We start from the raw sequence: 12,676 nt of genomic DNA on the forward strand, positions 1-12,676 counted from the left end.
GTCTACATGCCTAAATGCACTGAGTTGCCGCCATGTGATTGGCTGATTAGAAATTAAGTGTTAACGAGCAGTTGGACAGGTGTACCTAATAAAGTGGCCGATGAGTGTATGTTTACAGCATTGCACCCATGGGGGTGTTTACAATGAAACCACGTGTTTAACACGTGCAGAACACATCTCATCTGTTAATTGATCTTATTTAATTCAGTAGGGGTGGTGGGGGGGCCACTGGTTACCTGCTGCTCCTGGACCCCAGGTTTCTGTGCTGCACACCTGTCAGGATTCAAACAGGAGGAAGACATGAAACCATCAGAGCCTGCAGCACCGACAGCTTTGTGCAGACACAAACTGAGTTCAGGAGTTTCGGACCTGAATATTTGGTGCAATGCGAACACTAGAACCGCTGCATGTGTTAGCAGATAGAAACCCCCCCCACACACACACACCCTCGCTCCATCTATCCATCGCTATAACAATCATAGGGCGGGTGGTGCGACTCGGTCCGCACCGCTGCTGTCGTCCTCCGAGCCTCCGCGACCCCCCAGCAGGAACCGGCAGGGCGTCTCTCCCGTCCAGTGATGTGAACAGCGGGGAGACTCAGGCCCGCGAACCGCCACGTCAGACCGATTAGTCAAATAAGCTCTCGGGTGGGGAGGAGGACATACCTGCCTCCCCCCCTCCTCTGCTCGCGGGCTTGCCTCGCCGCATGTACGGACTCAGACGCCGCTGCCAGACAGCACAGGAAGCTCGGAGGAATATAGAACTTTTCCTTATTTATTTTATTGTTTTTATTGTTTGTTTTTGTTCGGCTGGGCGAGACCGTGACGGCGTGTCCTCCCCTCCCGTCTCTGCCCCTCTTTTTCTGGGCGAAATGGCGAAAGAAAACGGCGAGCCCGGCGATGGATCCTGGAAAAAGCACGTAGATGACATCAAGAAGGTCTTTGACTTCAAGGAAGTCCTCGGGACGTGAGTAAACCAGACAAAAACACCGAGAATTGATGGGAAAGTTGGGAGGGAAAGATAATTTAAAAAAAAATCACGTGCGACAGAAACAATAAAGCTACATTTGTTGTGGAGCGGAAACCAGAGCAGACTGACAGCTGTTGAGTCTCTGTTGAACTGCAGCGATTTAAACCGACTTAATTCACCATTAATGATGCTCTGTTCATTCAGGACTGCTGCAGCCCGCAGACTTTATGTCCTGGGCTCCATTTCATTCACAAACCAGCATAATTCAATGTGCCAGAGTAAAGTTAATGCACAAAATGCTGGGTGCTGAATTACCTACAAGAGACTTGAGTTGTGAAAGCTAAAAGAAGCCTGAAGCTAAAAAAGTTGTGAGGAAAAGCAGCAAAATGCTAACAAATTCAGCCCAGAAATGCTAGCTGAAAATTAAAAATATGAAAATGCTAACTTAAGGTAACAACATTGTAACTAAAAGGAGAAAAGTAGGACTAGCTAAAACGTGAAATATGCTTGCTAAAACCAGCAAAATGTTAGCTGAAGGTATTTCTAGCAAAAAATGTAAAAGTAGGAAGAAGCATAATGCTAACCTAAGAAGCAAATTGCTAGCAAGCAGTAGCATAATGCCAATTAAAGGTAACAAATTGAATGCTTAAAAAAAATAAAAGCAGTAGGGTTAATTACAACACACCTGTTTCATTGATTAAATCTCAAGTTCTTCAGAAACCCATTAATCACTTCATTAATTGAACGCAGGTGTGTTGGAGTAGAGCAACAAGTGGAACATGCAGGTGTGTGGCCCCTGTGCACACAGTTAAAGGAAAAAAAAGTTTTTTGCAGGAGTGGATGTGGTGCAGATGAGAGCTGGGTGTCTCATATGTAACAGTGAGATTGGATGTGATTGTGGAAGAAGTTGCCAAGCTGCTGGAGGTAGATGATAAACAGGAGAGGGCCGAGGAGAGAGCCTTGTGAAACTCCAGAACAGAGAGGATGGATGAGAAGGAAATGACTTTAACTGAACAAACTGTACAGTCAGAAAGATACGAAATAAACCAGTTAAGGGCTATATCTGAAATACCAATAAGCTACAGGGTTATAGCTTCTGATGCTAGCCACTTATCCTGTTGTCACACACTGGTGCTAGCTGTAAATAAACAAACAAGCCCGGCAGGGAAGCAAGTAACCGTAACCCTAAAATACACTTAGGATCTCTGCCAACACATGACAATCTCTGAGGATGGTGCGTGACACGGTGACACTTAAATCTAGACGGATGGAGATGGAGAGGAGTCCAGATCAGCTGTGAGGAGGTTATTAATGATTTTCATAAGTAGAAATAAATCACTAAAATTTCAAAGGAGCAAAGCAACTGAATCTACCAAAATGTAAGAAAAAGCTAGCTAAAAATAGCAAAAATGCCATTTAAAAGCTAAACTTAAAACATTTTAAAACTAGCCAAGCAATAGCTAAAAGCTATAATAACATATTGCNCTTTAATACACTGAAACACGATGTTTACATCAGTTTTACGTGTTTGTAATTTGCCATGAATTTATGAAACACACAACTTGTACCTTTCTATTTTTTATCAGGAAAACAGAAAATGATAAAGTGCATTTTGGACCAAAAAAAAAAAAAAACCCACGAAAAACAAATATTGTATAAATAACAAATTGCTAGCAAAAAATCAATAAACTTCTCACTTAGAACAGCAAATGCAAGCTAAAGACAAACATCAGTAAAAAAAAAACTAACTAAAACTGACAAAACACTAGCTAAAATTATTGAAACACTAAGGAAAGTATAAGCTAGCTAAAAGAAACAAATAAATTGAGTCCAAAGCTGGCCGTTGTTAGCTTAAAACAAAAAGTAGTAAAAACAAAAGGTAAGCTAAAAGAAACAGAACACTAGCTAAAATTATTCAAGCACCAGTGAAAAGTAGGTAAAGGCTAGCAAAAAATAAAACTAAAATAAAAAATAATAAAAATAAATTGCAATCAAATAGCAACAAATTGCCCACTTAAATAGCAAAATGCTAGCTAAAAACAAACAGAAAAATCAAGCTAAAAGTAACAAAAGACTAATTAAAAATAGGGAGGCACAAGCTAAAAGCTAAAAGTAGGTAAAGGCTAGCTAAAACTGCAAATTGCTGGCTTAGAATAGCAAAACACCATAAATAAAAAAGTAAAAAAAAAAACCCAGCAAGCTAAAAATAACAAAAGACTAGCTAAAAGTAGCTAAGGGCTGTTTATAATGACAGCTTAGACAAAGTCTAACTTTCTGTGATCTGTTTAAATTTTGACGTTTCTACTGAGAAATTTGATCCGAGTTTTCTCACATGTTCCACCAAAGACCCGTTACAGTCTACAGGAAAACATTTGACAATTTATGTTTTTTACTGCAAATTTTATCCAGGTTAACATCCTGCGTTAAAAAGTCAAAACACATGATTCCTGATCAAGGCACATATTCAGATGTAGAATTAGCATATTTTCTTTAAAGGCGTGGGCTGTGAAAACGGACAGTGTTTGTGAACAGAATCATAATAAGGGTGCTTCACTGTTTATGACACTTAATAATGAAAGCAGTCATGTTGTTCTGGCACCGTCTGCGGGGACTTCGGTGCTCAGTCTCTCTTCAAACAGAGGAGCAGGTTTTTGGCTAAAACAAACATTACGTCTGGTCTTTCTGACACTCGTTCCCACTGTAAACAGCTGTGAGAAGCTGCTCCGCCGTGGGTTTGTGTGTCGGAAGAGTTTGGCTGAAGTTTCGTCTCTTGGAGCTTAAATTCCTGTGTTTATTTTAGTCTGCATTCTGTCAGCTCAGCCTTGTTTTGTGTTTTTGTGTCTGTCTTTTTCAACTGAGATCCCCCCTGAGACAGCCGGCCCAGAGATGCTGCTGTAAGGTGTCGAAACACATTTAAAAGTGCGTTTCCGCCATTTCAGTGGAACGGTTTTGCCCTCCCCAAAGACGCCCGCTCGTCTCGGCTGAGAAAAATGTTGGAGATTTGACGGAAGGTCTTTGCCGGGAAGAAGCGTTCCTCTGGGGAGTGGGGTTGTTTGTTTTTAATTTGGCCCCAGAAAGTGGTGTCAGGCTTCACAAAAATGGCCATTCCTCTCTCTGGTTATTGGTTTAATGAATGAGAAAAGAGAGTTTCTGCTCTAAGAAACTCAAAGTGTGAACTTAAAGCGTCCTTCCTTCTCCTGGTTTTCTCTGTTAGTGTCGTGCCTCTCTGACTGACTGCAGCTCTGCTGCTTCGTGAGGAGAAGCTTTAGCATCATTAAAGATCCTTTCAGATCGGTGATTCAGGAATCAAACTCTGGACTGAGCTCCTTTTACCTGGAGGCAGTTCTGATTTCCCCCTCAAGGCTTTCTGTTTGAGGATCCTGTGAATAACACCTGTGAATCGTTGTGTTCATGAGATGGTTTGAGGAGCGCACACACACAGACACACACAGAAACACACAGTCTTCTTCGCCCACGACAACCCAGAGCTCGTTACAGAGTCCAGGCCAATTTTTGAGGAAGGTCAGTTTCATTGATCGGGCAGAGGGCCCCGTTGCCTCACAGCGGGGTTCACGACAGGACACTGGGTCGAGACGAGCCCAGCAGGCCTGCAGCTTTGGCCTGAGGATTAAAAATGGAAGAGGAAGGACTTTTGTTCATAAGAAGAGGAAGATTATCTTCTTCCTCTTGCTCCACCTGTTAACTGAAGGCTGAAAGTTTTCATTATTTCTCCATCTCCTAAAAAACAAAGCTTTATTTGTTAGGAACACAAAACCAGTTTATTAGTAATTGCTTTTAGGATGTATTATTTACCTGTAAGTGGAGGAGTTTAAGTAGTTGTGGTAAAGAAAGAGTTGAGTCTAAAGCAGGGCGGCCCAAACTTTTTCCCAGAGAGAGCCAATTGCAATAATATAATGCATCCAATGCAAATACTTTTAAAGTAAAAATATATTTCTTTTATTTGCTAGCAGCCAGTGCAGTGGCCCATTTTTTAAAATTTATTTATTTATTTATTTAGTTAGTACCCTGTGCACTTGGAGAAAGTTTGACATACTGTATATGCTCGGGCAGCAAAGGCTCATGGCTCCGAATCCTTAAACAGTCTTAAAAGACATTGAATTCATCAATCCAAAAACAAGGCCTTAATTAGCCTTAAAATGTCTTAAATCAACCTTTCAAAGGTCTTAAATTTTTTTTAAAACATTGTAAGAATGATTATAAATCGTGTCAAATATTAAAACAATTGGTAGTTTTAATTTATTTATAAAAATAATTTACTGAATGCCTCTCTCAGCTAGTTGTTTTGTGTTAAAATAAACATTTGGGTAAAATTGTTGCATTTTTTTATTTCCATTTGTGTTGATTGTTGGGTTGGGTCTTAAATTCCATTTCAAGTGGCATGAAAGGGTCTCAATAAGTGTTAAATTTAACTTGCCTTAAGTAGGGCTGGGCGGTATGACCTCAAATTCATATCATGGTATAAATTGGATCCCTTCACGGTAACGATATATATCGCGATAGAAAATTATCATAAAAAGCAAAGATAATGTAATTTTTAGAGCATTTATTTTGCAGAAAACTGTAATCGTAATCAAGGCCAGTATTTTTGCTGTAGTGCACATGAACATAACAGAACTACAGAAGAATGTTTTTTATATATTGTAAAACCATTTCAACAGCAAACAAAAACATTTTTTCAAATTTTCAACAATATCAAAATAAAGTGGATGTTATAACCTGAACTTCAAGTAAAATTAGTAATTTAGACATAAAAAATACAATGTTGCCTAAAATGTTAAAGTGTAACAGGACCTTAAGGGGCTTAAGCTGCATATAGTCCTGTCGCAAAACAATTTCAGATAACTGCAGTGTAAGTGTGGTGAAGCTAAATAAATATAACATCTGCCTGCCATACAATGAGCTTCTGCCTGCTGAACTTATGGCTGCTGCTCTGCTGCACTCTCATCTTCATCATCAGAGCAGAAGCCGACTTTAGGCTACATTAGCAAGATGGATTTGTGACTGAACGAACGTCCACATCTTTTTTTTTTATCACCTCTGTGGGTAACAATACATAAAAAACAAGTTTTTTCTCAGACAACTTGGATGTGAAAAAACTACGGTTATTAAAGCTTCGCTCTGCACCACGTGCAGCGAGAGGGAGGGAGGAAATGATCCAGCATCCCGCGACACGACGTAACTTTTCCACAGCAGCAGGGGGAAATTTTGAGGATTTTTTCTCTCTATACATGTTTTAAAACACTATATTTCTTCAATATATTTCAAACTCCTCCTGCTCAGTTGTCTCTGCACTCACAGCCTTGTTGACACAGGTGCGATGACGTAACTAACGATAGGACGGTAGAGGGTAAATTTCTACCGTAGGCCAACTTCATATCGTTTCTACCATCTACCGCATATATCGCGCAGCCCTAGCCTTAAGCTGCAGGAACCATGATAAAATATTAGTATTTGCGGTCTTAAGAAGTGTGCAAATCCACGTTTGCTTAAACCTAATTTAAATGTGTCTTGTAGTTACTTGTATTTCATGTTTAATCTTAATATAATTCAAAGATAAAGTACGCACCATGAATGAAAACTATCAGGCACTTATATTAGTCATTAGGCCAACGGTTGGAATAACTAAGTGGAAATAGTGTTTCTACATAGGACCTAGTAACCAGAGCAACTTCTGGTGGGTGAAATAAAATGGCTTGGTGGGCCAAATTTGGCGCATGGGCACCTCTGGTCGAAAGGCAAAGCTCTGGATTTACTGGTCTATGTTTTAACCCTATGGTCATGAGCTTTGGATCATGATTGAAAGAACAAGTTCCCAAATACAAGCAGCCGAAATAAGCTTCCTCTGTATGGTGGCCGGGCTCAGCCTTAGAGATGGAGGGGGGCTCCATCATCTGGGTTTCTTAGAGTAGAGCTGCTGCTCCTCTGCATCGAAAGGAGTCAGTTGAGGTGGTTCGGGCATCTGATTAAGACGCCAGGTGGCCCCGAGGAAGACCCAGGACTCGCAGAAGAGATTATGTATCCTCTCTGGCCTGGGAACGCTTCGGGATCTCAGTGGACAAGCTGGAAAGTGTTGCTGGGGAGAGGGATGTCCAGGTTTGTCTCCTGTTGCCTTTGTGACCCGTCTACAGGTGAGAGGGAGAAGATGATGTATCTAGGTTCTGTTTTTATCTCTTAACAGACCGATAATGCTTTTGCCTGCATTTGAGTATGTTTGTGTGCATGGTTGCCATTTTTGATTGACCACAATCTACAAAAAATGATTAAACTTCAGTGAATTTTACAGATACAGAGCTGAACCTTGGTGTGGTAGTACCTGAGCGTTATCAACAAACTTCAAGCAGTAACAGATCATCCAGAGTATATACTGAGATTGTACATAACTTTATTTTGAAGATTTAACCAAAATAACAACAACTTAGGATGATGTCCATTAACACACAGACATGAAAATGAGTTGGTGATGTGCATTCCTTTATTTAAATATTTTCTCTAAACCAGTTGAAAGGTTTTGAGGTTTGTGCCACTCAGGTGCAGAAAGTGTTTGTGTAATTTGTTGACTGGAAACATTTGGATAATTCAAACCTTTCTGTGAACATTTTATAAAAACCTGTTTTGAGGAAAAGCTGCAGGCCAGTCATTCTCTGTGTTGTTAGTTGATTACATATTGATAGTTTTGGAACAGGAAACCAGCAGCTGTGCCACCGAATCTTTGGCTGCACTTGTTCCATGTGTTTCTTGCTGTCGATTTAATGAGATCTCCTCCGCTGAAGCTAGGCCTCGTCTTTCCTCGAGGCTAATTTCAGACCCTTAAGCCGCTGATAATCTGCAGAAGCAAATGAAGTAACCCGACTGCTAACATGCTCAGAGATCCCAGTGGGCGAAAGGTTGTTAATGTACAGCTCCAGGCAGGAGTGCCGCTCACAGCAGAGATGGTGAGCTTGTTCCCTGATGTGTGACTCAAATAGAGCCTGGCCTGCTGAGATTAGTTTTCCCCAAGTTAACAAAATACACCATCCAAAGCAATTATTGGAAAATATTTTAATATGGATATACAGCTGATTAGAATAGTCTAAATTAAAACACACGGACACGGAGCTGTAATTGCTGATAAGCTAAAGAAGCAGAAGTTGGAAGAGTTCAGCTCTAAATTTCACTTCCTGTTTGGCTAAATCTCATTTTCTTGTATTACCTCACTCCACTTTGGAGGAAGAAAGATTTCTAAACAGCCCAACAAGACTAAAGAATAGTGAATCAAGTTGAACTAATTGGAGAAAAACATAAAATATTTGTTAATTATTGAGTCAAAAATCTTTTGACTAAATTCTCTGAAGTGATTATTGACCGGTCACATCAAACCAAGGATTAAGTTGTACTAGTGTAGTGAGATACAGGCAGCTATGCATTAATGCAAACAATTACACCAGCTGACGTTTGTCAAAACAAATACCTTAAATATCTTCTGTATTGGTTCTTTGAATGAAATGTCTGAAATATAATCCAAAACATTATTTTGAAGCACTTTTCTGTGCAGTACCAACAACTAAAAATGTTTTTAAGCAGAAAAGCTTTAAGTTTTTGCTACTTTCGCTGCACACTACCAAACATATTTGCAATGCCAGCTGGGTAATCCCAATACCCAAACATGGTTTGATGTTTCCTCTTTCAAATGACGTCAACAAATCCTCGTCAGAAAATGCTAAAAATAGGATTCAGACCAATTTTCCAGAGGTTATCCTGATAAACAAAACAAACCATGCCGTATCTCTGGGACTGCTCGTGATATCAGGATGATCTCCGTATCAAAATGTAAATAAAAAGACCAGGAATCTGAAAATGTACTTAATTAAGTTTGACCTAATTAATCTCTAATTTGATGTGATGGTTCACAAATAGGAACTGCACTTTGCTAAAATATTAAAATTCAACTCCTCTAAGCCTCCAATTATTAAAAAATAGAAATAAAGAAAATGTTATCATCCAGTTTAGAATCACAACAATAAAGTACAATCTGTGCAACAAATAAATATATAATAACTCAACACAATCACAAGAAAAAAAAGGCTACAATAAGTCTATTTCTACGGTATATCTTAAAAAAACCTACGATACTAGGGGTGCACCAAAAACATCATTTTAAATCGGAATCGTGATTCTCATTTACAAAGATTCAGAATCGATTTAATAGCTCAAGATTCTCACCAGTAAAGCCATAAATTCCATCCTCTTGCGATCTTTAGGACTGAAAACTAAACTAAAAAGAGAAGAGACCTCGCACCCTTTTTAGGGTTGTAAAGAAAGCACAAAACGGAAGAATGAGTAACAGGTTTAAGGACTGAAACAGGATTTGTTTTTAATAAACAAGTGAGAAGTAGATGAAGCAGCTAAATCTGTTCTTTCTGCCAGTAATAAAAGTTTCCTGGCACAACTTTCTGCAGTCTACAGCCTGACTGATCCACTGCTGGGCTCGCAGTTGGTGAAGTATTTTTTAATAAAACTGTGCACCTTTCTTTCTACTTTGACTCTTCTAGGTCTGAATATTATGGCTTATACTCATTGTTTTGATGAGTCTATACCAAGTCCCACAACTAATTTCTGTTCAGTGATGCTTAATTCCACAGATTGTTTTGTAGATAATGGATGATGGAAAAGTTTGATGATGGCATGAACCTCTGTCCAGATTCTCAATCTATTTAGAGTTGTCATTTTAGGGATATGTATTGGCAAGAATTTGATGATATGATACATATGACACAGGGGTCATGATACGATATATTGTGATACATTGCGATGTATTGCGATACTGTAAGCAAGGCAATATGTTGCCATTTTTTCTCTAAAAATTCTACTTCATAAAAAAAAACTCAGTATGTTTCATATTTCTTATTTCATACATGTTTTCAATGGTTAGCCCAAATATGCCATTAAATAGTTTAATATATTTTAGATTTATAATAATAATTTATTATAAACAATATGTTCACCCACCACACTAACAGTCTATATCTTGTGCTGAAGTTCAGTGAATGGATGAAATGAAGATGATACACAGTCTGTGTTGCTCTAGGGGTCCCTTAAGGGTAGACCAGACATTTCAATGTTTGATGCCCTCTTATGGTCGTTGCATTTGGCCACTTCAGTACTGTGCCCCGGGGACCCCCTTCAGCTCAGACAAATGCCTGCCTGTTGTAATGTGATGGCTCAGCTTGCAGGCTGCAGTCAGGGGGGAAACAGTCCACTTCAATTTGGCTTAAAATATTGGACATCCTGGCAAATACGGGACAAATAGCAACCATACCTCAGCTTTGAATGCAGCGGGTGCCAGTCTAATTGACTCAGATTCAGCCATAGGTACTTAGTGCTAATGTTTACTCACAATGCTAACATTTGAGCTAGAGTTATACTCTGTGGCTTATCAGACATGAAGGAGCCAAATGACCGGTTGACTGTGGCAGAGTGGTTAGGGGTGTCATCCTGTAACCCGTGGGTTGCCTGTTTGATCCCCTGATTCAGTCGTCTCAGTTGTTGTGTCCTTGGGCAAGACACTTCACCCGCCGGTGCATGGCAGCCCCACCTCTGTCAGTAATAAAGCACTTTGGAGTCGTAGTTCAGGCCGGTATGCTGGTATTTAGAAAATACATATCATAACAAAAAAAAAGGTATACCACGCAACTCTAACGAGTTGTAGATGTTTTTGTGTTTCGTAAAGTTGCTTGATCTTGAATCAGACATCCAGTGATTATGTTTTGAGTTTCATTAAGATCCATCTGCTTAGTTCATGAGATGTTTCGCCACCAGAAAGACAAATGAACAGACAATTATATGACGGCCCTCCTTTTATGGTGTCAGGTGATGAAAACATTTGGAGGATTTAATATCTGCTTATTGCCATGTTGACGTGTTTTCTTACTTGAAAAGCTGCATGTTTATTGTTCAAAACACATCCACTCAAAGTCACTCAAAGTGCTTTATTGTTTATGTTCTAACCTATTTTCTAAGAGGTGGTGCCACAGTTGTTTAGTGTTGTGGTCTCCCAGTGCAGCTAAAAACAGCCTGACTGTAGTTCAGTCACATGGGAACAAGTGTTGCAGTAAAACAGACAGATATTAGTCTGATTTTTATTTTCTCTCGTGATCAAACCCTACATGTTCCTAATGTGTTAGAGTCTGTGCCGCTGCATCTGTTCATTGATCAGATTTTAAACTCAACTCCCACCGAGGCTTTGGAAAATCATCTGAATGCAGTGGAAACTGCAGCTAGGCAACAAGAGGTCTTTGGTGGTCCTGACTAAAGGAGACCGACTGCACCAGCTGCTGAAGGATGCCTGCAGAACCACAGTTTGCTTCAGTGTTTGGTAGAAAAAAACATGTTTTTAGTGAATTCTGTGCAGTATTAGTTCTTATCAGACTGTGAACTCAACATAATTATCGTTAGCCATTGAAGGAGAAAAGATCTTTTCTTATGTTTGTCAATTTAAGAAGCAGTTATAGCAAACATCAACTATACAGATATTGACCTAAAATTTGGTGTGGTAGTAGCTGAACATTATTACTTACATATACTCCAGAGCACACAAGAGAAGTACAGCAGTCCATTCCTTGAAAATGACACCATTTCTTGCTAGTCAAAAAAAATAAATAAAAGTTGTGGTTGATTTTAACACTGATGTCATGATTAATTCTTTTGTAAAGAAGTTCAGCTCAAGAAGGTGATAAACAGCACCTTATGTCAGTGCTAAATTTAAAAAAAGACAATTTACTGGGTGTTAGTATCAGTCATGAACCCTGATAAAGATCTGTTAGAGTTTATGGTTGGTGTTACCGTCTCATGCACCACCTTTAAAAATACCTTAATGTTTTTTTTTACTTACCCATTCACACATTCATTTTTTTACCGCTTCTTTAAATAAACTTCATGGTGTTTCAACCACTACAACAGGTATTTTTACACTTCAGCGATGATTAATGAGACAAGTCCCTGTTAGGTATAAATATTCTTATTCTCAATGTTTCTCTGTTGGCTAACAGTTAAAGTCTAGTTCCTGAAGGAATGCACATCACTCATTACCTTGCTGTTGATGACTGTACACCTTGTGAACTTGTTTCTAAGAAAGGCTCTATATAAATAAAATTTTACTTACTTAAATACACCATAGAGTTTTAAACAACTTAGTTTGTGCTCAAAGTATGTGTCCGGGATCCCAGCTACTAACACATCAAGTTTTAGCTTAATAGCTATAAAATTGACAAAGTTATAGCTATTTGATGTGTGCTAATATGTGACCTATCACATCAAAACGAGGATTAAGTCCAATCAAGTGGAACGTGGAGAAACAGGCAGATATAGGGTTTGATTAAAACGTGTGCAAAAATTGCATTTTGTCAAAATATAATGAATTAATGCCTTATCAGTGTATCATTTAAATGAACTGTCTGAAATATAATCCTAAAGAAAAAAAAATTGAAGCATGTTTTTGAGAAGTAGCAACAAAAATACTGATTTTGAAGAAAAACACCTTAAAATTTAGAATTTTTCCCTGTGAGCTAGCAATGTTTTTGTTTCTTTCGGACGGAGTTTCTGGGGTGGACTTGCCGGCCTGGACGCGTGGCGGTGGGAGCCGGAACGGAGCGTCTAATCTACAAGTGAGGCGTACCAGCTTCCCTGTTGCCTATTTGGATCAATATCAGCC

At 39.2% G+C, this 12,676-nt stretch overlaps 1 protein-coding gene across 1 annotated transcript in view; it reads left to right on the forward strand.

Moving 5' to 3' along the window:
* Positions 1-196: 196 nt before the first annotated feature.
* Positions 197-12,676, forward strand: part of camk1db (calcium/calmodulin-dependent protein kinase 1Db) — a 60,443-nt gene continuing 47,963 nt past the window's right edge. Inside the window, exon 1 of the mRNA XM_014017137.1 lies at positions 197-966. Within this exon, the coding sequence (XP_013872591.1) occupies positions 707-966 (260 nt within the window). The 5' untranslated portion in view covers positions 197-706. The remainder of the gene's footprint in view (positions 967-12,676) is intronic.

Source organism: Austrofundulus limnaeus, unplaced genomic scaffold, assembly GCF_001266775.1.
Source record: "Austrofundulus limnaeus strain Quisiro unplaced genomic scaffold, Austrofundulus_limnaeus-1.0 Scaffold162, whole genome shotgun sequence".
Lineage (NCBI taxonomy): Eukaryota > Metazoa > Chordata > Actinopteri > Cyprinodontiformes > Rivulidae > Austrofundulus > Austrofundulus limnaeus.